This window comes from Megalops cyprinoides, chromosome 7 (genome assembly GCF_013368585.1).
Source record: "Megalops cyprinoides isolate fMegCyp1 chromosome 7, fMegCyp1.pri, whole genome shotgun sequence".
Taxonomy (NCBI): Eukaryota; Metazoa; Chordata; class Actinopteri; order Elopiformes; family Megalopidae; genus Megalops; species Megalops cyprinoides.
Genome location: NC_050589.1, coordinates 27,658,909 through 27,686,890, shown reverse-complemented (window position 1 = coordinate 27,686,890; position 27,982 = coordinate 27,658,909). Strand labels below are relative to the sequence as shown.

General features: G+C 48.3%; 1 protein-coding gene across 3 annotated transcripts in view; it reads right to left on the bottom strand.

The window, feature by feature from the left end:
* Positions 1 to 637: 637 nt before the first annotated feature.
* Positions 638 to 27,982, bottom strand: part of LOC118780533 (neuron navigator 1-like) — a 125,770-nt gene continuing 98,425 nt past the window's right edge. Inside the window, exons 6-30 of one of the 3 annotated variants that reach the window (XM_036533079.1) lie at positions 23,976 to 24,741; positions 21,895 to 22,323; positions 19,210 to 19,251; positions 18,951 to 19,105; positions 18,477 to 18,650; positions 17,511 to 17,563; positions 16,781 to 16,804; positions 16,039 to 16,116; positions 12,341 to 12,424; positions 11,178 to 11,289; positions 10,643 to 10,764; positions 9,600 to 9,608; positions 7,842 to 8,026; positions 7,139 to 7,301; positions 6,594 to 6,789; positions 6,209 to 6,306; positions 5,753 to 5,848; positions 5,445 to 5,613; positions 3,638 to 3,873; positions 3,326 to 3,480; positions 3,161 to 3,232; positions 2,509 to 2,705; positions 2,031 to 2,149; positions 1,528 to 1,725; positions 638 to 1,304 (exon numbers count right to left, since the gene is read on the bottom strand). In XM_036533079.1, coding sequence (XP_036388972.1) covers positions 1,209 to 1,304; positions 1,528 to 1,725; positions 2,031 to 2,149; positions 2,509 to 2,705; positions 3,161 to 3,232; positions 3,326 to 3,480; positions 3,638 to 3,873; positions 5,445 to 5,613; positions 5,753 to 5,848; positions 6,209 to 6,306; positions 6,594 to 6,789; positions 7,139 to 7,301; positions 7,842 to 8,026; positions 9,600 to 9,608; positions 10,643 to 10,764; positions 11,178 to 11,289; positions 12,341 to 12,424; positions 16,039 to 16,116; positions 16,781 to 16,804; positions 17,511 to 17,563; positions 18,477 to 18,650; positions 18,951 to 19,105; positions 19,210 to 19,251; positions 21,895 to 22,323; positions 23,976 to 24,741 — 4,028 coding nt within the window. In that variant the 3' untranslated portion in view covers positions 638 to 1,208. The remainder of the gene's footprint in view (positions 1,305 to 1,527; positions 1,726 to 2,030; positions 2,150 to 2,508; positions 2,706 to 3,160; positions 3,233 to 3,325; positions 3,481 to 3,637; positions 3,874 to 5,444; positions 5,614 to 5,752; positions 5,849 to 6,208; positions 6,307 to 6,593; positions 6,790 to 7,138; positions 7,302 to 7,841; positions 8,027 to 9,599; positions 9,609 to 10,642; positions 10,765 to 11,177; positions 11,290 to 12,340; positions 12,425 to 16,038; positions 16,117 to 16,780; positions 16,805 to 17,510; positions 17,564 to 18,476; positions 18,651 to 18,950; positions 19,106 to 19,209; positions 19,252 to 21,894; positions 22,324 to 23,975; positions 24,742 to 27,982) is intronic. The other 2 variants (XM_036533078.1, XM_036533081.1) reach the window with 2 other exon arrangements.

Sequence of the window (27,982 nt, the reverse complement as noted above, 5' to 3'; positions counted from 1 at the left end):
GCATAGTTTTTCCATTACAGACTCCAGAAAAAAAAAATACAAAAAACCATTCTGCATCAGATTTGTGCACACAGACACCAGAATGCACCACATGTAATCCATCTGTTGGGTGGGAGTCAGTTACTCAAGGATCCAAGAGCAAAATGTATTTAATAATATGTATATATATAGAGATTTTTTTTCATTAATGTGCCATGTACACAGAGGTCATACCCAGCAAACACATAACATCCAGATGATAGTATTGTAATGCTGTAGCACCAAAAAGATTTTGCTAAAAAAAATCAGAAATGTTGTGGGAATATCAGGTTTTAGCTGGGTAATTATTTTGAATGAACTACAAACAGGTTGAATATATAATGTGAACATGTTTGGGATGTGGCAAGGCTCAACAATCAGCTTGAGGATGGAGATGGAATAGGAGCATTTTGGAGAAACAGTAACAATTACATAGACCTGTCATTAGCCATTTTTAATGACTGGAATCACTCCGGTCCTAGAAGTCAATTCTGAATAGGACTGCACACTTCGCAATATTGTCAAGATTTAGAAATCACTCACTGGACCATTTTGTTCATCAATCAATTAATAAAAAAATGACTGGTCTAGACAATTCATATCATATGGTGGACTGGGGATACAACATTAGCAATGTCACAAGAAAGTGTTTGCTGTTGCTGCCTCTATGTGCCTTTGTCTCTGACCACAAGCTGTGAGGACCAATGAGGTGTAAGAATACTTGTAAGTTTTCCAATCAGCAGCAGCTTCCTTGAGTGGTGTGTAGGGCAGCAGTGGAACAGTAATGGCTCCCAATCAGAGGATTTATTATCTTTTAGTAAATATAACTTCATAACATTTTCTTTGAGAAAAACAAAAATTAAAAAATAATCTGAAACTTATAATTCCATTTTATATCTGTTGCAATGATTGCCATGCACTTGTAGAATTAATAAAACTTAAAAAGGACGGTACAAACAGTTGTCTTCTGTTCTTTTAGAGTTATAGGTGACATCCTGGTAGATCTTTGTTTTTAATAGTAGTATATTTGAGTTCTAGTACATACAGGACAGACTACGTCTGAAAGTTCTTTTTTTGTCTCTGCAAAACCCACATGAAAGACAAAATGCGAAGCCTAAAGGCCCAACGACGAAAAAGGAATAACAGCACTAGCCATCCAAAGTATTCAGTCTTTAGTTTCCTTGTGGTGTTCAAAGCGTGGATTGGAGACTTGGGTCCACCACTGTTTCATGGTCTGGAGATTCAATGTAATTGGCTGCCTCCTGTAGCTTCAGAAGCATGGCCATCTGGGTTGGAGGGAGAAAGCAAGGGTAAATAACACAACACTTGGCATAATCAGGTATATATATATTTCAGTCAGCCTAACAGATTACAAAATAATTACTTTGGGTTGGTAACAGCGAAAAGCAAAGAGCACTGTATGCATGATAGAACATGAAAACCCTATCACCCTAGGTTAAGAGGTACAGGCTATCAGACGGTAGCAGTACAGATGGAGTGGAGACTGACCAGTGGATCTGAGTCTATGGAGCTTGGCGGGGTCTCCTTGACAACCCTCTCCTCGGCAGGCTGCCCCGTGCTGCCAGGGCCCACACTGGGAGGTGGCAGGTGGAAGAGTTTCGCCTGGTCTTGCTGGGCGGAGGGCCAGGGTAAAGTGCCCCTCACCCACTCTACGGGGTCTTCCCAATCGGCCTTCTGACCGTGGACCTACAATGCAAAGCAGCAACGGCACCCACAGGGCCTTCAGAACCACACCATCCCACACCTTCACCAGTAAGATCCATCTTAGAACCACACCATCACAAATTTTGACCATTACAACCTTCCAAACAACATATTTACCTACCTCATCAAAGAACATATGAGAACACATTGAGGACATACACATTCCTTTCACACATTTCGTCATGTAAGACCTCTGAAATGACATGTTAATGCACTTTGTCCTGGAATATCTCCAGAACGACATGTTCACACACCCCAGAGCTATGTCAGAGGTTGCCTAGAGGTACCTTGATGCCATCTTTGGCGCCCTCCTGCAGGTAGGGGATGATGGAGTGGTTCCAGAGGTCAATGAACCAGGAGCGGAACTCTTCCACAGTGACCGGGCAGGAGAGGAAGAAGCAGGGACCTGCAGATGGATTCAGAGCCAATCAAATCACTCGGGTGTCCTTTCAATACATTCGCCTCCCTCCAGCTAACCAGTACATGTGGCTTACATATCTAAACCCCACCTTCTGGGTTAGGGCTCAAATCAAAACACGAAAATGCCTAGCACTAGGTACACATGTGGGTACGTTCTTATCTCTCTCTTATCTCTCTTAGAAACATTTCTGCAACAAATAACAGGCTTAAACCTTGCAGTGCCAATCATCTGAGGCCTGGATGTGAGATACATCAACAAAGTCTGGGGCCTCTGGATGTGGAATGAGACAGGCACCCAGACTGTAACAGCCCCTCAGAAGCCACGCCCTCTGTTCCGCGGCGTACCGATGAGGAAGTCAGAGGTGCTGTGCTTCTCCAGGAAGGTGTGCAGGTGGTACCAGAGCTTGGGCACCCAGTCCAGGACCTGCAGGACTTCCTCACTGCCCGCGCTGCTCTTGCTCTCCGCCTCGATCAGCTTCCTGTGCAGGTAGCGCACCAGGAACCCGTTGGCCGGCTCCACGTTATTGGAGAAGGTCACCATCCTGGGAGGGAGGGGAGAAGGCAAGAGACATGGGACAGAGTTATTTTTAGAATGTAAGTTTAATGACTAAAACAGGCTATTGAGCTGATTTAGGCCTGCCAGTGTGCCAGTAGCCTAAAGTGTACCCAACACTATGTCAAGCCATAAGCACAAAGGGTCTCTGTCCACTGCGAATAATGTTGTTGTTTCATGCATTGATACAGTATCTCTCTGAGGGGAAACACACTATTATAGATGTGAGATATACTGGATTCAACAGCCTTCTCTCTTTTTTATGATGTCCTTATTGTCTCTGCAAAATGAAACATGTATTTCCTGGTTTGTCATACTGAGAGGTCTTTAGCTCTGTTTGCTTTGAAAAAGGCAGAAAAGAGAGCCCTGAGCTGGTGTCTGAAAGCTGTGGCACATCGTTACTCTTTCTGCCACTGGGTATTATTGACTGTGTGACACACACACCTGAAGCTGAGGTGGAGGCCATGGTTGGAGGTCATCTTCACAGGCTGATTGGTCGTTCCGATGATGTACGGGCTGGAAAGGAGGAGGAAACAAAGCCAATGCTTGAATGAAAGTCTCAATGCTGCGTGGATAACTTTTTAGTGTGTACACTGCTGGAGGCCTCACCATTTATGATATTTGCAGGTCAGGGCGCCGTTGACCAGGTCACTGATAGAGGCGGCGTCGCTGAGGTCGTCCAGGATGACGACTAAGGGAACGTCTCCTGTGCCGGTCTCCCGATCGATCTGATTGGCCAGGTTGGATAGGTACAGCTGAAGGTCCTGTGAAGAGAGGGAAAAACATGGGTCTTCCTCATGGCAAAACCCCAAGGCTGAGGTCAAGGAAGGTCCCTATCTCTCCTGAAAGGCCGATGCTAGGGGAAGCCTAAGATCTTGTCCTTGCCTTGTAGATCCCTAGGCGCTGAGGCGTGTCCCTCACCTTGCAGGACTGGCGGTGCATGTTGTAGATGACGGCGATGCCCTCGGTGACCTCGCGCCCGCTGCGGTCCACCAGGTACTCGGCCAGCCGGTAGGTGAGGTAGGTCTTGCCGGTGCCGCTGGGCCCGGAGAGGACGAGGCGCCGGTGCTTGAGCAGGAGGCTGATGTAGTGCTGTATCATGGGCTTGGGGATGAGCGTCTCGAACACCAGGCTGTCCACGCACTTCTCCTTCAGGCCTGGACACATGGCGAGAGAGGGGAGGCACAAGCATGAAAAGGGGAGCTTTACATACATACTCAAACCAGGCTGTCCACACAGAAGACAGACATGGGTTTATATTATGGGTATATCTATATGTGCTAATACTGGGCAAGCAGCACACTTAACCACCAGGGCTGGACTGAAAAGAGATCAAGATGGTGCACCATGGGTCAGGGTTACACCATATTAACACATACCCACACATGTCCCTCAAACACAGAGACTCAAAAAACAGGGAAGAGAGACTGCTAATTTTATATTGTAATTTTATAAACAGGTACGCAGCTCCTTTACACGCAATAACACCCAATACATTTTATTTTCGAGCTTCGGGAACCGAAGGATCTGAATTTTATGCCGATTCCCCTACAAGTACGCCTCCCTTCTCTAGCTCAGAGGATATAAAAATAGATCCAGACTCCAGGTTGCATAACTACCCTCCTGTTACATTTCTCCGCAGCCCGGCTGACATTGGTGTAAGTGGACTATAAGCTCATCTCTCAGACAGTCTGGCTTGGTATCTCTGTTCCTTCGTCCTCATCTCTGCCTCGGCATCCAACAGCACGCAGCGGGCCGCCTCTCTCACCCGTCTCTCAGGGTCCTGCGGGCGTACAGAGCCGCTGAATACATGCGGCGCGGGAACAAAGCGGGTCCGACAGCGCCGCTGCGCTCCTCTGTGAAAAAGCCACAGTAAGTGGGCTATTCACAAAGGGAGGGGAGCCGAAGCAATAAAATTAGAGCAAGTCAGACAGCCGAGCGCTGCCCTCTAGCCCGGCGGGGGAGGCAGGAGAGGTGCACCCACAGAGGGGTTCATTTTGAGAGGGTGTCTGGAGAGGACGTGGCCTAGTTATCAAGCGAGGGGACACGCCCAGCCTTGGTGTATTACCCACATTATAGACGTCCTTCTTGGCCCAGAAGCCCAATCACGCTCACTTAAAAAAAAAGGGTAGCGAACGGTCAAAGGGAAGGTGTGTCTGTGCAGGCATGGCTGTACGGAACACATGGCTAAAGATACACAGATAACTGCAGAAAGGAGTGCAGGAAGTAGCCAAAGGGGTGCGACTGGACATCTTGCATCTGGATTTTCTCAGCGAGGCAACAGGCACACTCAGTACCCCAATAGAGAGATGGACACTGAGGTATTTAGATACTACAGAAGCAATTTCCCTGAGGAGGCTGAGGAAAAACCAGATGTCTCACCTGGAAAATCAACATGCAATCTACTCTTGAACATTTCAAGAGTTTAAAAGTTTCGGCAGTCAGTTACCTGTATCCTATAGAACACACCTGTGTTGTCTACACTGTCAATCACTGACTTGTATGAACTAAAATTGGTATGAATCATTACATTCACTTGTAATGTAATGCAATGAATCAAAAGACTTTTATAAGCACGACAAAAAACTACTATAAGTTGAAATAAGTGAATCGCCCAGAACACATGACACCATAGAGTGACGAGGTGAGGTTATTACAGTCGACCACTACTTTAATATATAGAATGGTCTTGGGAAATACGGTTCAAATGGGGTCAACCATTAGTCACCTTTAAGGGCCACGGTGATGTTGCTGGGACCCTTGCCCATGCAATGGGAGGGCGAGACATCGGGGGCCTCGGCGCCCAGCACCCTCTTGCCCTGGTTGATGCTATAGCTGTAGATGGAGTCTGTGGAGAGGCCAAGGCTCGAGGTCGGGTCCACCTTGGTGATGTAATCCTGATGAAATAAGGAGAAAGATGTCACAGGTCACAAAAACAACCCAGGAAAGGACCTACCTCTTTGAACAGGGAGTCCTGAAATGGCACAGGGGTAGCAGGGTGGCACTGCAATGGCAGGCAGGTGGCACAGAACTCACCTTGAAAACCTGGCCGATGGCTGCATCCAGCACAGCCCAGTCAGTTTTCCCATGAAGCTTCACCGAGCCGATGAAGAAATCCTGCTGCTTCACCTCCTGAATGAAGACAAACAGACAAGATGAGGCAACAGCAGCAGCTGGCTGACAACGGTCATTTCAAAATGACATCTCAAAAGGCATGTTGGATCAGTAATACAGTGCTGCAGAAACGATGCTGCAAAGAACATTACTGCCTTCTTGAGAATGCAGTGTAGTAAGCCAGCTTTACCTTTTCATGTGACTGTGGACATAAGCCGGCAAACAAGAAGTAAAGCAATGTAAACTATCTGAACATACCAAGTTGCTGGGCGGCAAATATTTACATTTTACAGCATGAAACTGCAGAGAGCAGCCGTGTGTGATGCAAAGTGTTAAACCAGCTGCCCATGAGATTTTGAAAGACGCAGGAATACTAACGTCTTTGAAGACCCGCTGGTCAGGCACGCGAATGACCACCCGTAGGCACACTTCATCCTTCTGGGACGAGAGACTCAGGACCTCCATCGGAGAGACGTCTGGACAGACAAAGGAAGAGAGAAGGAATATGAGGGAAAGGTTAGGAAAAACCAAGTATGCTGAGTACTTCCAATGGTTCAATTCATTTTGCTTTATATCCAATTGTATAGTACTAATCCCTACAAAGTAGACATGGGTTACCAGTAACATAGGGCCTACTTTAAATACTAAATCTAAGAACCAGAACTTTAGTCAGTAGTTGTTTCCAAAATAGTACCAGTAATCTTATAATCAGGCTCTCTGGTTCCACAGAGGTAGTAACACTAGTTACTCATATCAGACTCACCCGGATCATTGCACTCGTTCAGGCTCAGGCTGAAGGACTTGGTGAGGGACATGGTCAATGACTGCCGTGGCGATGAGCCCAACAGCGATGTCAGGCCGGATGGCTGGGAAGTGGAGGAGGTGGGGCCCGTGCCTGGCTGGAGGCCCGTTCCAGTCTTCAGCTGGTCGTTCTCTGCCTTCAGGTTCTCCACAGTTTCCTGGAGGTGACAGAGAGTGGCAATTTTCACAGTTTCATCAATGCACGCTTAGAACCTGTAGTGAAATACAGGCTTACAGATAATGGAATTTAACAGAGAACAGCATTTAAAGCTACTAGCAAAAGGACAAAGAAAAAGCTTCATAATTTCAGAAATGTATCCAAAACAGCAGCATCTATACAGATATGATGTGAAAGGAAAGTGGAGGCAAAAAAGTGACGTTTAAAAAAAGACAAATTAAATAAAATTAAATTAGTAGTCACGGATTGGTCATTTGCAACCTCAGCAGAGAGGGTATTCCACAATGGTGGAGCATAGCACAAGCCCATCTCAGGTTCGCTGGGCACACCTGCATGTTGTTCATGGCCTCCCGCAGCTGTTCCAGCTGGTGGGCGGAGCTCAGGGCCTCCAGGCGGATGTCCGTCAGTTTCATCTCTTTCTCCCATAGCTCTGAGCGCAGCTCTGAGACCGCTTTCTCCTCGCTCTCTGTCTCCTCGGACCCCTCGAAAATTCTGCAGAGAGGTCCAAAAACAACCCTAAACACCTTCACCCAAACATACAACTAACTACGACACAAAAGTGGCACCTGCCTCTACACTAACCCTATACAAAGTGAACACTAACACAGGGATCCTCCACCTTACCTGCCCTCCTCCCACGACAACAGAATGCAGCCAAAACTGAGACACAATCCACAATCGAAACCAGAAAACGAAGCAAAGTCAAACAGGGTACAGCAAGTTTGTAAATAGTGAATCACAAGAAAAAAACACAAAGGATCGAAATAGCGAGATCCACTCTAAAAATCTGGCATCTTTAAATTGTGGCGCTCCGTCTCTGGTTGATCGGGCCGGAACGGGGAGGTGGGACGCAGCGCAGTGGGATACCTGCGTCAGGAGAGCAGCGAGAGAGGAGAGAGGGAGAAAAACCAAGACGCAGGGGACCCAGACCCCACAAATGCATAGTGTGCCGCACGTAACAGCGAGTCAGAGCTGGATGTACGGCTTGCTACCAAGTGCTACAAGAGGTTCGCAGAGCAATGGGAGACTTACACTGAGGAGGAGGCGGAGGCAGAGGGCTTCAGGGCAACTGGAGGGTTGTCCCCTCCCTCGTGCGAGAGTTTCGGGGAAGAAGGGGCAGAAGAATCGGGGGTGGCGATCTCCTCGATGTCGGAGTATGAGGTGGTGGATTTGGGCCCCTTCTTAATGCTGAAGGCCTTGTTGAAGGAACTCCTCAACTGGTTGGAGGGAAAGAGAGAAAAGGAGGAGGAGGAGGAGAGAATGAGAGAAAGAGAGAGATACGCATTATACTCCACAGACGTGGGACAAGGTCCAGGTAGAGTACACAAATCCAACTGTTGGGACACCTCTCTGCCATCTAGTGAAAATGTTCTTGCTCGTTACTTTGGCTATAATGCACACCTGTAAAGCTTTCTATGTTACAGCTACAACAATTCAAGCTACCACAATGCATGCTGTTTGTTACTTAGCGCAGTGCTAATCTCAAACCCTCTGTAACCTATTTGTATTCTCCTCATTTCCACTTTCGGTGATGAAGTGAGATATATATATTCAAAAGGGAAAGCCTTGGGCTTATCGGTCGGAATATTTTAGTGAAGTCAAGTAGTTCAAATCGATGCCTTCAAAGAGGCAGGGCGAAAGAAAGAATGGCTTAATTGGCAGGAGGCGGAGAAAGCAGGAGCTTGAGCGCTGAGGGGCTGCAGACCAAGGGTAATTACAGCATCCGTCTCTGGCACAGGCAGTCTGGCCAGCCTGCCTGCATGAGCGGGAAGCGGTGAGAGGGAAGCGCAGCATTAACCTTGGGTGACCGATTTATCCCCCCCTCCCAGCTCAGTCCACGGTGGAGTCACCTTGAATTCACGCAGCAAACTTGGCAGAAATTTCCCGGACTGTGTGTGTGTGTGTGTGTGTGTGTGCGCAAATTCAAGTGAGTCTTTGAGCCACGGCCCTCAGACAGCTTAACCACTCTTTTTCAGATGGTGCTTTCTGATGATCGATGCAATTGTTCAACCCAGTGACACAGAATTTAAAGAAGGAGGGATATCTGTGGCTGCCATTTTGAAGCTACTACTAGTCTACTACTCTATTCTCTGCAATGCAAAATGTCACTCTGCCAAACAATGATGGCTAATGGTAAGTTACATATAATAACAACACAATAACTATGTAATAACAAAATCACTAGGGAAGGTGTTAGTCCACATGCCCTGGTTAGTTGGAGTGAGAGATCTGCCTTTCAACACAATGCAAGTTAACAAAACAATTAAGAGGGCCAAAGAGGAAACAAGGTAGTCTGCCATATGGAACAATGTCCTGAAGAACAAAAACAGCAGATGACTTAGTTAACGGGTAGAATTCATTCTAACCACAGAGCAGTCTGTCCATAACTTAAGAGTTGCAAATTTAGGCGAATGCTCCCTATTTCATAAAACCTGCAACATTATGAACTTGGCTGAGTTTGAAATGTAAGGCAAGTGCTTGTAGCACTTTCTTCCATTTATTCTTGAAAGCTGATTTTGGAGTTAAACTGAATTCTACCCAAACTTCATCAAATGAAGCTGTGCGGGGCAGGGGGTGTCATCCTCTGATGACAGTGTGACACTAAGGGACTCTTTCTTTCAGATAGCCTGAGTGGGATGGGGTTAGGGGTGTATTTGGGGGGGGGGGGGGGGGGGGTACTGCCATTGCAGGACATTCACATGAGGTTGCACACATATGCCATTCCCACATGTCAATGTAAGACACAATGGGACACACGGGTTTCACTGGGCCCAGCAAACAGATACTCACCTCAAACACCTGCAACAAATTGCAAAGAGACAGAGGGGAAAGAGATTCATACTTAGTGGAGAGCTGGCATTCACAGGGGAGATACGAGGACACAGAGACAAGGACAAGTGTTTGGGGAGATCTAATCTTAATATCAGACCCAGAGAGCTGGATTCACAGGGCAGACAAGAGCATATAGAGACAAGGACAAATATTTGGGGAGATCTAATCTTGAGGTGAAGTGGTGTTGGCAAGGCAGAGAGGTAACTTGGATGATCCTGGGTCAGTGATTTATGGTTCAGCAGTTTCAGGTTGCTATTTTAAGACTAAATTTCACAGATGCGCGTAGGGTCACAGCATCACACTGAAAACACAGTAAAATCTGTGCTCTTACTCTAAAATCTGTGATCTTATACCACAATACTGCATGCAGAAGGCATCTCATGGTTCAACTCATGAAATAATTTTTGCTACTACTGTACATGTTTCAGTTACGCACATTTACATTTCACAAAAGCTCAGGTGAGCTTACAGGTCAGGGAATGAGGCTTGAGGCTACCTATTTTTTCTGCAGTTCTGATATACGCAGGCTAAATGGCTGAAATGTTTTATTCTGAATCCAGAATCGATTTCACTCCTGAGTTGATCGTCAATTTGCAGATTTCAAAGAATTTGGGTGGGTTTCTAATTAATTTTTGAGTGGCAGGATAAGAGAAATCTCAATGAATCATGATAGATTTTATCATGCTAATTCACCAGACAAGATAGCCTTCATTATCGAGGTCTTTCAGTATCTGCATATCTCACCACTCCGCAGAATGGGTCCGCTAGTTAATTACAGCAGCTTCACTCTTTACGATCCAGTTTATGACTGCGTCAGCAGCTTTTACCACTACTGTAAACCTAACTGGACCACAAATCACATTCACCTGGGAATGTGTTAAGTAGTGGGACATCCTGATTGGGAGTCAGTTACTGTTGAAGGGGGCTGCAATGTTTTTACTGGGTGCTGTGTGTGAGGGCCCACTGCGTTTCTGAATGGGTGCTCGGTCCTCCTCTCTTACCCAGCTCTTCTTCTTCTTTTTCTTGGCGTCAGCGTCCTTGCAGCTGCCGATGCTTGAGTGGCTAGTGATGCTGTTGAGGCTGGAGATGCTTTCTGAGGAGTTCTGCCTTTTGATCCGCAGCTCTGAGGGAGAGAGGGAGCCAGTGAGAAACCACGAACGGCTTGTATGCAGGGCGGGGTCGTCATTGTCACCGCCATCATCATAATCATGACACTGGTCTGCTCATCTTGAATGGACGTACTTATGTTCTCTTGTGCTGGAAGTTGCTCTGGATAAGACCGTCTGCTAAACGAATGTAATGTTCTGTATTGTAATGTAATCATCATCCCCAAAGAACCATTTGTCTGTACAATCTTTTGCACCATGCCAATCTGAATACATATGAGAGATAGTGCCCCCCAGCACTGATCACAGAACAGGTTAAGGTTTTTTAAAAAAGGGTTTAGATTAGGATTAGGGTCAGAATAGGTTAGCATTTGGGTTTTGATCCTGGACCATCTTGGATGGTAGATGACGCATGGACCCTCCCGCCTACCTTTGGGGGCGATGTCGGGGTTGTTGAGCGCCCCGTGAATGATGTCGTGGGCCTCGGCGTTCTTTGCCTTCAGCATCTCGATGGTCTCGCGCAGGTCCATCAGTTCCGTGTCCTGCAGGGGGCGAGAGGCCTGAGGTCAGAGCGCTGTTTCCCCCGGGGACCGCGTGAACCCGTCCCTGATACCCCTTCAGCGCAGCAGGGAGGCTGTGGGGGGCAGGAGGACTCTGCACCCTTCACCTCCTGTGCGTAATCATTCACGACAGCGTGAACCCCGGCGTTGCGCATTTGAACGTGCTTAACAAGCCCACGGGGGGAGGGGGGAGCGTTAGCGGGTCGCTGAGCAGGGTTTGTGCCCAGACAAAGACCACCTCTCTCGACGTCTAGACAATTCCCTTGCCCTGGGAGCAGTGGGGCGGTAATGATGGCGGAGAGAGAAAGGCACTCACAAGCTAATTAACCCAAGCAATGGAGATGAGGAGACTGGAGCACTGGAATGCATAACCACACAGTCACAACCACCCCCCCTCCCATAGCAAACCCTGATCTCTCCTCACACCACCGCCTGTCAAAGAGTCTCCAGCCACTGCTGAAAAAAGCAACCCCCATCATTTAGGGTTGCTGGGTTTTGACCCACATAGGGTTCCCATCAAACTTAATTTCTGAGACTTCCACATCCCTCCCACCCCCATCACCCTCTTCCAGCCCAAAGCGCTCCTTCACATCCAGTATAATAGCGTTGGAATGTGGGTCACCTCTGATTATAAGAGGCATTAACTCAGAGCGCTGAGGGGGACGTCTGCTTAGCTGACGCTCTGCAGAACGCTCAGGGGTATTCAGGTGTCTTCCATTCTGCCGACAGAATGGACTCCTTCAGCCTCCCTCATAGTCTCCAGAGACGATCAAATGCATATGTGCCAGCTGTCTGTTTGTCCCGGGGGCACACACCACGTTACATGTGAGGAATCCGTGGCTGAGTGTGGATGAGGTCATACACCTCTTATCATCCAACCTCTAATTGGCTCTTTCATTTTCATCTTGTTGATCAAGTGAAATTGGTGTCTTGTTTCTATGTGGATATTGTTGCCTGGAGATGTGCGAGTAAGTAAGAGTGCCGCACCCCCATCTGATGGCTGTGCGCAGGAAAAGGTGGGAAATAGATGTACCTTCTGCTCCGCGCTGACGGACAGGGTCTGCAGCCGTGTGGTCATGAGGGCCAGGCTCTGCTCGAAGGCGGCCACCAAGTTCGCCTGCACAAAAATAGAAAAAGAGCGTGGGTCAGTCACAGCACAGGAGAGGGAATGCTATCAGGCAGACAAGTTTTCCTAAATTAACAGGAGCATCTGTTGTAGGATTCTGTAGGTGGATAGTGAAAACAATAATGGATGACTTGTATACAGCACCCTTTTAGCATCTCAATGCCCCTTACAGTGAAGGCGGGGATATGACTCATTTAAACCAGCAGCAATATGTTGCACCCACCCGCGTGATGTGTGACAGCCACTTTGTGCCACAACACCTACCACACACCAGTTGAGGTGGAGAGGGAGAGAAAATTACTAAAGTGATTTAACTGGGGGATGATTAGGTGGCCAGAGTGAAAGAACCTGATTGGGAGTTTAGCCAGGGCGGGAATTAACCAGGAGGAGGGGGGAGGAGGAGAGATGGGACAGTACCAATTACACTAGTCAATTTTCAAGCTTGTTATGAGAGGTGGGGGGGCAGGAACTGGCTTTGATGCAAGAGGAATAAAAACATGAGGCTGAGTTTCAGAGACCAGGCCTGTTAGATAAAAAAGTCGCCATTCTGGGATCAGTGTCTCCCTTTTTGTCTGGCTCATAATACAGTTAAAGCTCGGTCTTCCACGTTGGAAAACACTCAAGTCCCACACTAGAGCTGCAGTATAATGCGGTCCATTCCTAAGACCATCAACTATTCACCCTCTTTTGAAGACTGTAGGGCTTATGAAAAATAGGCAAGCTAATATTCTATTCCACAATTTAGATTTACCACCATGACGCAAATAACCTTGTCAAAATGCCTGCATAAATGCCGCTGGCATGTAAACGGGATGTATGCTCAAGACAGGAACCGTAATCACTGCCTATTGTGGCTCCCCTATCTCAGCTAAGCTACTGAAAAAGAACACCACAAATCATGACCAAATTATTTTTTGGAATGAAGAGTTGCCTCCCTTATGAAAAGCATACAGCGTACTTGTTCTGAGGATATAGATTGCTCTCTTGAGTTATGGAGGTAATTAATATTATCTCCCATATTTCAATGACGCTCTCCTGCCCACTACAACAAGGCTTTTTGTCATTTTTGTCTCCCCTGACAAATTAGTAGGCTGCATCGAAGAAATTCGCACACACTGAACTATTCCAGGTAATACATTTGCCCTTTCCACAACATAAAGCCTGCCACTGTAATGAGAGAGCATGGTGTTCGAGAAGGACACAAACTTAGCTAGCCCTCTGCTCAAAAAACACCACTGTGACTGCGGTCACCTTACATTACATCATTGCTTTGTCGACATCATTATCCAGAGCAACATTGGCAGCTGAAATGTTGTCCATTTATACACCTGTGAGTCAAACCCGCAGCCGCTGGGTTAGCAGCCCTGCTCCTTACTGCCACACCGCTGCCCCCGATCCGGGCGCATCACCGCGGAGCTCACAACAGCGGGGAGGGCATACAGGGGCAGACAGCGTGTCGGGGCGGGGCCAGCCCGTTACTCAGCAGTGTCTGGGTTAACGAGGCACGGGGAAGAGGCGACGGGGTCTGGGAGCACAGACGCTCTCAGAGTTATAAATCTCTGGCCGCCTCTGCGCCAGGCCCAGGCAAGGTGACTGCATCCTCCGCAGTGCGTACGGACGGGGGATTAATCATGTCTGGGGAGGGGCGTATGTAGGTCAGTGGGGGGGTGGTTCTGCACCCAGAGGGATAACTGCTACCTCCTACGCTACCCTCAGCTGCCGATAAGACTGAGCGCACTGTGTTGGAGTACTGTAGTCTGTGGTTAACAGTACTCTGTATTCTGAGCATATCTTCTCTTTATTTCACTCCTTCGGAAACCTCCAATCAATCTGGATAGAGTGCACTTTTCTCTATTTTTTGTAACCAAAGTTACCAGACTTTTATTTTGTGGATAGTGTATCTGCTTTTTGTTCATTTCAACAAGGCACACTCATAATAACATGTAATAAATAAGAAAAAGGTTCTCCTAGAACAGATCCACTAATAGTCCTATAACAGCAATTTGTTTATTTTGTATGGCCCAAGAAGCCAGCAGATTGGTGCATAACTGTATTCAATAGTTCCAGTCAGCAGGAACAACTGTCTTGGGCTTTATGGGCAATGCAGTCCATACTTAGGGAAGAGAAATCCACCGCACTCTACCTGTCCCCTTTCCCAACAGATGGGAAAAGGCGGGGGAGAAAGTTTATTTTATCTTTAAATCGAGTCTCACACACTCACAGTCTCGCAAACACTCATCCAGGGAGTCTCACACATACTCACACAGTAAGTCTCTGCTTGACTTTGTAACTTTCCTTCCTCTTTAAAGGATGCTGCACTGGTCATGAATCAGAGAAATTGCTTCTGTGGCAGGACATTTATCTTTCCTTACAACCTTTCCTTCTGTCCAGGACCTCAATAACCCAAAATACTTTTCTGCAGGGACCCACCCATCACCAGAGCTGAGAGCTCTTTGGATACCACACAGCCCTTGTGGCACCACAGTTATAGACAGCAATACTATTTTCCCTGCTTCTGTTATGAAAGCATTTACCAGACTAAGCCTCTAACTGTAGAAGCAAACAAATCAGAGCGAACGCGAACACTTTAAATATTGCATGAGAGAGGGTGCCCTCAGGTTGCGCTCTAAGTTTGCGTGACTGTCTGGATGATAGGCTCCTGCACATTTCCACAGTAATGGGTGGCAACGCGATGCTCATCACTTTGCTGCTATTAATGACTGGGGCCTCTGACATGACCGTGGCGTCCTCTTTCCGTCGGGATATAAAGCACTTCACTGTTGCTCATGCATTGCTAAGTCTTTCGTTTCCACATGCTGCAGGCCCAAATCTGACCTGAACAGAGGTTACAGTAAGAAAACACGGAGAAATGGGCAAAATGTAATGAAATAAGCTGAAACGCCTTTAATCTTCCTCAGTAGCACAAACATCACAAACCTGCTCCTATGTTCAAGCGCTTAAACTAGCTGAGTGACAAGTCAGTATGTCCGTGTCAAATCCTTCTGAAAATTTCAAGTCAAGCAGGATTAAAGTAGAGCTCAGCTGGGATGAGGATGAGCCAACCCAGTGAGCTCATATGCGGGACCAGAGCTGGAAAACATCACATGCAACATAATACAGAGCAGGCAGCTCGTCTGGAGCTTCGTCATCATCATCGCATACATCATCACCACTCCCGGGCCTGGGCTGTAATCACCGCTGAAGCCCTGGAGTCAGAAACCGGGCTGCGCAGATCTGATCTGACTCCTGTGGGTTTATAAGACTGGATACGCTCTCCTTCGACCTGAGCAAGACTCTGCTGGGGCTCCGTGCTTTCAGAACCAGCTGGTTTGCTTCATCCAAATGAGCTGGAAGTGTTTGCTCTGTCAGGTGGGTGAGACTGCTTACCACCGGGAGCAGCTGCTGCGCGTTCTGGTGAGAAATGTCACCCTCTTTGTGTGATACCTCTGATTGTGTGAGTGCGACAAAGCAGACTTGGACAGAGCGCATCCGACAATGGCAGGCTGAGGACCTTTGCCTCCTCTTATACACATACATATAGCGTATTTGTCTTTGCTGCCATCACAGGGACACACAAAAGAACAAAAAAAAAAAAGGGTACGTACGTTGGCAGACAGCTGCGTGGTCAGGCATTTCACCTTCTCCTGGGAAGACTCCAGCTCCCTCCTCAGTTTGCGGATTTGCTGCAGAGAGCACCAAACACGAGTCTGTTAGCTGCTTACGGTCTGAGAAAAAGGCTTTCAGCATGCAGCTGCACTGAGCTGCACAGAGACATCCTTCCCACTGGCAGAGCTTTGAGTCAGTATCGATTCGATCAAAAGCTAATGAGTTATCACTTGCACTTAGCTAGAGACTTTACCATTGTCTGCCGCAACACAGATAGACATGTCCAGTCTCCTATTTAAGGCAGAAATGAAAGAGGACAACGACAGAGCGGATGAGATGAACTGATGTGGAGCGCTGGATGGCCGTGTCCCAGCTGTGCACCACACACACTGACTCAACAAAACTCAACACTCTTTGGAGTTTAAGAGCTGGCAGGAGGGAGAGGGCCGCAGCTCCCTGCACTGCGGGAGATAATGGCTGATCCATGGAAGATGGAATGCAAGATGGAGCGTGTAGATGGAACATAGACCGAGAGACGCCCGGTGATGTCACAAAGCTGCCCCAAGGACAGCTCGGCATGGGGGAAGCATGACTGAAATGAGTAAAGCAGACAGCTGAGCGGGGGTCCATACGCGTCCCCCACCGACACCCTGGAACAGCGGAAAAAGGGGCAGTGGCAGGAGAGTGATGGACAGGTGGGACAGCTACACGGGGGAAAGGGGTGGGGGCAGGACGACTTACCTCTCCCTGCATCCTTTCTTCAGCCTGAGAGAGCGTGAGGGACAAAGAGAGACAGAATAAGGTACTACAGCTAGAGCAGAGGGCAGTCAGAGCTCTACAGGAGTAGCATAAGGGTAAAGGTTAAAGGTTAAAGGGTAAAGCACAGGGTAAAGGCAGGCAGGGGGTTGTGTTACTTGTCCCAGCAGGGTTTTTTTGGAGGGTGGGGGGTTCTGCTGAGAATATTTTTAGTGCACCATATCCTGGTACACAAATATTGCATGATACCCCTGCGTGTTTAATGTACATGTATGTGTGCACATTTGGCATACATGTATGTGTATATATGTATGTGTGTGTGAGCAATTACTGTATGAGTGCAAGTGTTTCCAGGAAAAACCGTTGCATTCACTCCTATTCTGAAAAGCTTCCAAATCGTTTTCAGTGCAGGCAAGTGGTTTATAAATTTTAAATACATTTCTGCAGATCAATCTAAACTTTGGGTCGATGACTCAAAAGTGCTTTGAGGAGCACAGTGAGGAGCAAATCATGATAGCTCAAGGAAATCAGATCCTGCACGCTAATTGCCTTGGCTGTATTAAGTGAATAAATCCATCGAGGGCAGCCCGTGTTTGGCACCGTCCGCAGAAGCGCACAGCACTGCATTATTCTGATAGAGCCGGTAATCACGGCGCCCAGGCGAGCGGAACCTTCCGGGCCACAATCTGCTGGAGTCTGCAGGTTTTCTACTCACCGAGGAATAGCTTGACGAAGCGCTGGACGCCAGCGAGAGAACGGAGCCGTGGACTGCGGGGGGAGGGAGAGAGAGAAAGAGAGAGAGGGACAGAGACAGACAGAGAAAGAGGGAGGGAGTGAGTGGTTAAAAAAGATTTTTTAAATTGTGCAGTTCTTTAACATCGCTCTGCCTCTGAATGGAGCTTTCTGGAACATTCCTTCCCTACAAAGGCCGCAGGCTTAACAAGGGGAAAAGTTTGCTTGTTGTGTGTGTGTTTACGGCTGTGGCTTTGTAACACTGCCTCCTTTTCCGGCCATTTTTACTGGTTCAGGATTAGCAACACACAAACTGTGGTTGCACGCTGCAGATGCAACAATCAGAACCTTTTAAACAAGTGACGCAACATCTGCTTAAGCTGAGTGGCAAGAAAACTGGGTCACTTCCAACAGGGCACTTGATAATGGCATCCCATAAAGGAGACCTGCTAAAAAATGCTCCGTCAGGGGGGCCTCTCTGCTTACTGCAGCTGGAGAGACTGTAAAAGTATCAGGTAGTTTTGGCCAAACCGGGGGCCCTGGTTGTATAGTTTACAGTTACAATATTACTCATTTTACAGCTGGATATTTAATAAAGCTCTTCAGGTTAAGTGCCTTTCTCCAGGGTATAACAGCAGTGTCCCACCCAGAGCTCAGATCTGACCCGCTGGCCTTTGCGCTAAACCATTACAGCACACTACCACTAAATACTGAATGTTTTTGCTCTCAGAGCCTGGGAAAGATTGACTCAACTGACATACAATAAAAAAGCTTGAAAGAAGAAACTCTGTGATTGGATGGATGGCAGTCCAGCAGACATGCGGGCTCCCACTGGAGACAGGCACTGCCCTGAGCCCAGAGCCCTGTCTCACCATCATCTAGCTGTAACCCTAACCGTAATCCTAAACCTAACCCTAACCCTAAATCTGAGACCAGAACCCTGTCTCACCGTCGTCCCCGGGCTCGCGGAATGAGCCGGACCGGATCATGCTCTTGGGCCGGTCAGCCAGCGAGAGGGTGCTGCCCAGAGGGGAGGCGCCGTACAGCTCGATCCCGGAATCATGGGTGGGGATGCTGTTGGAGCGGGTCATTCGCGGGGGGGCTCCGTTGGGGGTGGGGGCCACTGTGGCAGGGAGAGGCACACCAGGAGTGAGAGAGGGGGGTCTGACAGGGCAGAATTTCCCCCCAAATCCCCCCAACCCCTGTGAGAAGTAGGTTTGCGCTAAAAAATGTACGAATAATCATGCAAAATGATGAAATGCGTTGCTTATGCAACAAGCTGCGATAATGAGTTTCATGACCATCAGCGTTTACACGCTCTTTGTACAGTTTACGTGTTATATAGTTACCACCTGCAAAGAAGAATCATTTTCCCCTCCATTTCCTTCCTTAGCCAACAGGGGGCGCTGAGTGAGTGACTCACCCACGTTGGTGAAGGGGCCCTTGATGGAGGACGATAGGGAGATGGAGGTGGGCGAGGGGAGCTGCGGGGGGCTCTCAGACTCCGTCAGGCTCACGATGGTGTGGGAGTGGCGTCTCTCCTTGGCATCTTCCTCTGATTGGCTGGTACTGTAGCGGCTGGGAGGGGAGGGACAAGCAGTCACATCATCAAACTGACATGAAAAGAACTGCAATTAAATGTGAGATCAATGGAATGTGCCGCAGAAGGTAATTCAAGTCACCTTAATCCTTTCTTAGGCAGGGTGTTCCTATCCCTTTGTGAACTGCAAAAGCAAAACAAAAAAAAAACATTATTAAATGCTTGACTGCAGATTCCCAGAGATTAACCTACCACCCTCACACTGTATAAAGCAAGGGGTCACAGCAATTGCACCGGCAAGATTTAATCCAGGTGCAATTAAGACTTCTGTCACCGAGCCTATTACAACAAACACTTCGAGCCAACTCTACAATCTCAACTGCACGATATCTACAGTCTCAATCTCTGTGAATATTGCTTTACTGTTTGCATTGCTTAACCTGCAATAGTACTGCACAGCCAAAGATAACCTTCTGGGAGACAGCCTGTGTTTGCCTTATCCTCACTGCGGTCCTATATCACAAACCCACCACGATGTTCAGAACAATTAAGCACCATGCAATGTGAATGTAAGGGTTTAAAATATGCAGCTGACATTCTCTCCCATCATTGTTATAAATCACTTTCACAATACAATGCATAATCATGTGCACAGTAAACTTGCCCGGTTAACAACAAATTTGTGCATACATGTATAGAATGAAATCGTCTTATTTAATTTACTCAGCAGGACAGTTCTAAATAAATGACACTTAATTTACTGAATCTGCTGGAAAGAATGGTAGCGGTGCAATGCATGCTGGTTCAGAGTGGTGTCGGGGCCACTTTCCCATGGAGCTCCCGGGTGATGATGCCCTTGGTATGCTCTTGCCTGTTGGAGCACGGAGTGTGACTGACGGCCAGGCAGCAGTGCTGCTGGTACTCTCGCTCCCACGCCCAGGCGCTGACTCATGCCTTTCCCACAAAGTTCACCCTCATCCAGGGCTCCCTGGATCTGTTCTATTGTGCTGGAAGTGGCTCTGGATAAGAGCGTCTGCTAAATGCATGTAATGTAATGTAATGTCATGCATCCGCCATGCCTAACACTGGGCTTGTCATCCAGCTGCACGCCACCCGTTTCTAACAAAGTGAGGTCAGCAAATCTGGGCGACCTGGGCTTTGAACCTAAAACCCTCTGGAGCGCTCTGACCAGAACACCAAACAGTGCTGGTGCACTCTCTCTCATGCCCGGCCAGCAACCAGCCGTGTTGGCACAGGTCACCCTACTGAAGCATGCTGGGTAAATCTGCAGGACATGGAATTAGAACCAGCAGCCCTCTCCAGCACCCTAACCACATCTCCACACCATGCACGCTGGCTGTGACATCACAACAGCATGGAGGAATCTGGGCACATTTGTGTTATTCTCGCACTTGAGTTTATAGTGACACCACTGCAGCGCATCCAGGCTGTTTTGTGTTCAGCCAGATGCAGCAGGGCGAGGACTCTGTCTGGTTTTCACAGCTGCTGTCCGTCTGCTGTTGTGACCAGAGAAACAGAATTCCTGCATTCTTTTAAGTCTGGGTTTGGTGCTGGGTGTTTTGTCATCTGTTGGCCATTACAGATGGTGGTGCTAGGGTGCACAAACCGAGTGGATGTGTTGACTTATTAACAGCTATTAAAACTTTGATCATTTGAAAATGAAAAAAAAAAAAAAACTACTGCCATTTCTAATGAATGCAGCATTGTTGCCTTAGGACCAATGAACTTTGACAGACCATCAATAAACTCACATGGAAGCATCTTAGCAGTTTCTGACATGTCTGTAAACAAACTGAAAACAGACATCTGTCCTTCCTGCCACAATCACAGTGTGAGAGTAAAATGTGATGCCTCTTCTGGGCAATAGATGGAGCTGTCTGTACTCTGAGGATGTAAGAAACTCTCTCCCGGAAAAGGTCTGGACCAGGCCATTGGAGCAATCAAAGCGCTAAAGCCCTGGGACTGGAGCCGTCACCACCAGCTGACATGGGGGACAGGGGAGCCAGTGGCGTGCGCCTGAAGGCGTTACTCAGCCTGTGTCAAAGGCAGGCCACTTTTTATTGCTGAAATGAATCATGGGAGTGAAAATTCTGACCTCTGCGGTGACTGGTGACTGGAGTGGGCTGTGCCATTATTCAGCAGCCACCAGCACAGGAAGGAGATCGGATGGAAGGGAATTGGGGGTGTTTGGGGGGGTCCAACTCAGGCCCCCACAGCCCAGAGAGAGGTTACTAACCTCGTGACGGTAATTCAACCTGACAGCCTGTAAAGACCACTCAATCACAGCCATAGAGGGGCACAGGACAACTTTAGGGGCAGCAGAGCAGAGTTCTGCAGACCTGACTCTGCAACACACTGCACACATAACATCTCTGCAATGTTTTTTGTGACGTTTCTGTCACAAACAAAATTAGAGCTGAGGAGTTCACACTCTTTTCTTTTACACTATATTTTTATGACACTTCCACTCACAGCAGCCATTGAACTTCTTAGCTAAGACTTTAACTAGCTGTACTGTTAACACTAATACAAGCCATGTAACTGCAAATGTAGTTACTAATGCAACTGTTATCTGCCTTGCCCTAATCAATTTGTGACCTTGTGGTGTAACCTCACACTGTGAGTCTCTATGTATGTATGTACCATGATGTTGTGGTAATCCACCACCAGCTAACAGTCATTACAACTTTGGGAGGATGTTTCAGGCCATCAGTGTACCGCTTTAAAGCTTAGTCCTGCGAAAGCAGTTATTGGTTGAGGGAAGCTGTAAAAATAGGGTTTCAGAAGGGGCGAGCGGAGCACCCACCTGTCTAGCAGAGTGAGGGAGGTCCTGCTGCCGGCGCTCCACCCCGACGGAGCCCTCTCCTCCTCTCTGTCCCGGGGCTCGGCCGCGGGGTACCCTGTGCCCGGCGGCACACTCATCTGGAGGGACAGGGACTCCATGCTGCGGTGCAGGCCCGAGAGGCGGGGGTAGAGCAGAGGGGAGCCGCTCGGCCCCACATCCTGCTCCGGGAAGCAGCCGGCCGAGTTGACGTTGAGGATGGGGGCGGGGCTGGGCGTCAGGCAGGGCGTGGCGCCGCCCGACCCCGCCAGGTCCTGGAGCTTGGAGTAGGGTGGCACCTTCGGTGACAGCTCGTCCTGACCACCTGCCATTGTGGAGTCCAGGCTGTTGGAGTTCACCTTGTCCAGGTGGGCCAGGCTGGGCGGCTTGCCCAGAGACTTGCTGCCCGGCGCCCTGAGGTAAAACCAACAAACCACACGAGGGGAGAATATAAAAGACTGCAGCAGAGAGAGTGTCAAACGTCCCGGGCCAAACAAAAGGGCCCAAAGTGTGCTGTTACTGCTGTCTGTCCTGCTGAGTTTACTACAGCTTAATAGAAGAATTCAGTGAAACCAGCCTTGGATTAGGAATCCCTCAGAGGCATCATAAAACATTGAAACCTTTTCTGCTGTGCTGTAAAAACCCATTTCCTCACTAACCATGTTCTGTTTGTACTGACTGCTCACAGCCCCTGTACACTTCCCTGCATTACAACTGCCAAAGGCATTGTCTAAGGGGCTAATGGTGTCTGCGAAACAGCACTGAGTCATAGTAAAATTCAAACGATGCATGTAGCTGGAACACAGAGCTTGGCTCTTTCGAACCTGCATCCTCAGAATGCACGGGAGAATGAAGGCTTCGCCATTTGAGACACGGGCATTGCGTCACAGTGTGGGAAAGCAGCTGCCCTAACGACCCTGGGCGTCTCCTCTACTAAATCCCTGGCCTGCTCCTTACTGACCGTGCTCACAGGGGGGGGACTGAGGGCTTCTGGGACGTGGGAAAGGCGAACCTCAGCTGAACCTGACCGCACCTGTTGACCAGATTCTGACACCGGACTCGCAGGAAGTCTGTGTGATCTCACCCAAGAGGAGGAGGTACTTCAAGAGCACCTAGATCTGATCTATGAAAAATGCTTTAGCTGTTCATCTTACGGCTATCATTTAGCAGGCATGTCTAATTGGAATTTGAACCAAATCGATGAAAAGGCAACAGGAAATCAGTTATTTAGATGACCAAACATCCTGTGAGGCAGAGACAATGGCTTTTTTAGGTTGCCTTGTAAATACTGTCCTTCTTAACAGTTAGAGCACAGATAAAAACTTTGGCCTACCTGCAAAAGAAAAAAAAATGACAGAAGAATACATAAGCATATAGATTCTAACCTGTCCTGATCATTAGCTTCATTGTATATTCAGTATTGCATTGATGATTGGCTTTGTGACAGATATGCAGTGGCTGCATGATGTCACGTCTTTGAGGCTGCAGTGAAATCTGCACCAATGAGCAATCACACTGGGGATCGGCAGCGGTGAGCCGCTCACGGCCGTCCGGTAAGCACAAATCCCTATGCCCAATCGTTACCGGTGCACAGCTCCACAGAATCGCAGTAGCATACAATGCAGGGAAAAGAAATCCTTTCCTGAAATCCAATTTAGTGTTTTCCAATGAGCTGTCCCTGTGTGGTCTTCTCCAGTGCATTTCAGCGCAGGCTTCCTCAACACTCAAGAATGTGAGGAGTCTCTGCAGCAATAACTGGAGGGCGGGGGAGTAAATCACCCACTGAGCAAGCTGCTGGTGCATATACGTTTACCTTCCAGCACTCACACCTGACGGAAAGACAAGTTTACCAAGGGTAAATCTCAAAACTGCTCAGAGTCAAGAACTGCAGTTACAGCAGTTAACTGGAGAGTTCCCTTGGGAATGTCTGAGGACCCATCTTGATCAGAACGTTCTAACAGTATACCCATAAAATGTAGCTATTACACACCATGCAGTAAAGTTCTGATGGCATAAACACAACAGTGGCCGTTTTGGAGGACAGGATGGACAGCGGAGGACTTTACCTGTGAGAGGTCGGAGACGATAGCTCGGAGAATTTTCCCGCGCTGGACGGCCGTAGCCCCTGCAGCTTGGAGCCCGCCTCCCCAGGGGTCTGGGAGGAAAGGGCAGGACCTGGTTTCAGGGGGCCGGCTTCTGAGTCTGACGCCACAGCCTTGGCCTTGGCCTTCTCCTTCTCGCGGTCGGTCTGGTTGACAGGGCCCATGCTGGCCCGGCCGCCCAGCTTGCCAGCGCCCGGCTCCTTCAGCCGGGATCCCCCGGTGCCCGCGGCGAAGGCGGCGTTGGGCACGGGCTTGAGGCTGAGCAGGCTGGCGTCGATGTTGCTGCTGACGGGCCTGACGCCGCCGCGGCTCGTCAGGCTCATGGCGCTGGACTTGGCGGGGCGCGGCAGGCTGCGGTACTGGATGTTGTTGCGGGCGTTTGGGGACAGGAAGCCCTGGTCGCAGTTGGACACGTCCAGGCTGGTCTTCCGCCCACCCCCGCCCCCGCCTGCCGGCTTCACGGGGATGCCGGAGGATTTGGGCGTCTTGCCCACTGTGGCTGAACCACTGGAGATGGCAGTGCCCCCCGCGGTCATGACCGTCGCCGTGCCGGTCGCCGGGGCGGGCTTCTTGTAGCCAAAGGAGCTGCGGGTGGAGGGGCGAACCAGGCCCGAAGGGGGCTTGTGGTGCTCCCCACGGTCCTTTCCCGCGTCCGAGCAGGACCGCTGCAGCCCCGACGCCTTGACCGCCAGCTTGGCCTTGTCCACCGCCTTCTGGTCGCTCTTTGGTCCTGGAGACAGAGCAGACACGGCAGCTTCGGTCATTCCGTTAATAGACGATGAGTCACTCAGTCACGTCTCTCAGCGCTATCACTCCACAGTTTGTGGGTTTTCCAGACCCTGCGAGCTAAAACAGACATTTCCTGGGCTTCCAGGAAGTGAGGGAAGCGGCCACCGAGGGCAACGTGGACCGCGCCCAACGGGAAATCCAGCTGCGATGCCGGACTGGGTTTTCCACTACGTCTCGACACGCTGCCTCTCTGATGGCCACGCGCCTTCACCGCAGAGATGAGCTCAGTGTCTTCCACCGCCGCGAACAGCGGGAGAAACGCATTAACCGGCTATGTGACCGAACCGACGGTACAGCGCTTATGACTCACAGCCCACTCTGATTAGCTAAATCAAGTGGGAAGGACCATTCTGGGCCAAGGACAATGCAGCAGCCCATGTTCGTTGTGGTCGTACTGAAAAAATCCAGATGTGCCTGGCCGGTTGGACAATCAGGACTGCTGGCTGATTTAATGCACAGTATCAGCACAGGCCCTGTCATTTAAGTCTAAGAGGTTTAGTTAAACACAGTCATATACAACACATTAACACAGTATTTTGGGCCTATAAATGCCGCTCAAATACGATTTACATTTTAAGTGAGCTGCCATCAGACACGCCAGAGACATCTGCATCGACTCGGGAGTATTTCTAAACATGCTCGTGAGGCAGCGTGACTAAACGTCAAAAGGAGTTATGATCCCAGGGGAACACAGCAACACAGGCCTCTGCCCTGCATACAAAGACCCCGGACATCTGAAAACTGGGCTTACCGCAATCCGTTAAATTCACCGCATCTGACAACCGCAAACACCTTGGCCTTCAAAAGCTGCATAGAGGACAGGCTGAGTGAGAAAGCCATGACTCACGCATCACCATCCGCTCTCTATTAAAATGGATATGCACTTTTTAATGCCTCTGAATGCTGCTGCTGCTGCTATAAGCTGTGGATGATGGGGGAAAGGAAGACCCCATTCCCAGCTACCCTCAGAGTCTAATGTAATCCTGGATAACTTTGATCAAAAAAAGCCATGCTTCTGCCCTCAAAATCTTCATCTGTCCATTGTCGCAAGGTATGATTTAACAAATCCATTACGCAGGGGAGCTAAGGCTAAACATGTCACTCGTTTTATATTGTCCAACTGATCTGACTTGATGCCAAGATGCACTGCGATAGCCAGTGTGGGACACATCCAACATGTAGGATACCAGGGCTGTGAATGAAATAGACTACAGCATTACTTAGAGCCATAAGAAAAAGTCAGAGAGAGAGACAAGAAGAGACCAAGAGGAAGAAAGCGAAAGGGAGATAGTGAGAGACTGACAGAGAGTGAAAAACTGACAGAGAAACACGTAAACAGATAGAAAGAGAGAGACAGGGACCAGAAGAGAGTGAGGGTGTAAGAGATGGCAAGACAAAGCTAGTTTTGAGAGAGAGAAAAAGAGAGAGAGAGAGAGAGAGAGAGAGAGAGAGAGCGAGAGAGAACCAGCCCCTTACAGAGACAAAAAATTCTCATTAATGGTTCTGGAGCAGTAATAAGTTCCCCAATAAGAGTGGCCACAATGAAAATGAGAATATTTCCTAAATTCCCATAAAACTGAATACAAGTGAATTTTGGGCTAGGTTTTCCTTGGGTAAGACTATATTATTAACTGTGCTGCATGTTTTTCATTTTCTTATTTCATTCAATTAAACCTCTCTTTTGAACTTGAGTCTACATTTTTAATCTACTAATCTATTGCAAGTGATATGTAAATAGGAAAAAATGAAAAAAAAAAAAAAGATTTAGTTTTAAAGATGGTTTAGCACAGTTTAGTACACTAGAGTATAGTATTGTAGTGTAGTGTTGTATAGTGCAGCGTAGTAATCTGCACTGGCAGTGGAATAGCAGATCCCAAATACAACTACAATGTTTCTGACAGTGAAGCCCTCCGTACTTGTTATTTTATCATTCTCATAACTCTAGAAACCATATACCTTTCAGCACACACTCTCATATACTTTAAACTTAATGATACATGCACACAAAAAACCTGACATGATTTAAATAACAGACTTTTAACAGGGAAGTCAACATGAGAATTTTACCACTGAATGTAACTCAGTCCCAAACATCTAATGGCAGAAACAACCTCCAAATTACAGCCGGCCGTGTCCACAGGCACGTGCTGAAAACGTCCACATTCTTCACCGGTGGGCTAATGCCCCGAGTGTCGGTGCTGAGCAGCTTTTCTCGGAAAAAAACGCGCACGCTCGGAGACGCACCGATTGCTCGGGCCGGGATTATGCTGACACAGGTTTTCATCGCGCCAGTGGACGGGGTTTTGGATTCGCTGAAAGCATAATGAGCACTTCTTCAGTCCTCCAGTGACGGACTGTTTCATTATCATTTTTGAGGCTTTTCCCCGTCAGCGCTGGCCCTCAGCTCCCCCCCCATCCAGGCTTCCACGACACTCTCCTAGCTGGGCTTTTGGAGGTGGGGGGCAGGGGGCAGGGGACATGAGTTTCCGAAGGTGTCCTGCGGTCCTTAGTATTGACATCTGTTTTTTCCCATCCATGGAGATATCACTTCTGTCATCCTCAATTAGGAATGGTAATTCATCCTAATCACTCTGAGTGTGAAAAATTCCGTAATTCAGATCTACATCAGTCATTAGTCACGGAAGTTTTAATATTTAAATTCAAATTAAAATAGCACTGGCTTATTATAGATTTAGCGCTCTACGACGCTGATAACAAATGAACTGCGCTAATATTCTACTTAAAGGACACGAAGCGCTGCTCTGCGAGCTTCACCCCTCTCCTTTCACACGCAGGTAGTTCTGTTATTACCATCACTTATTTGCTTAGCAGATGCTCACCCAGCGATTTTCATGGTTTCCTTTTTCACAAATTATTCATTTACACAGCTGGATATGCAAACACATTTACTGAGGCAATTTTGGAGCGATTTAGTACCTAGCTCAAGGGTACAACAACAGCGTACCCTCTCTGGGGATCTGATCCTTCAGCTCTGTTTACAGGTACATTTCCTCAGCCTTTACTTTATGAACATCAGTGCTTTGCAGTTTGTTTAACATATGCCAATTGCCTATAACTAAATGTCTACGTATCGGCCTCTACCATTTCACCAGTTTCCCATCTATCTACATCTATCTATCCAACTATCTGAACCCAGCTTTAAAATATAAAGCTATTATTAT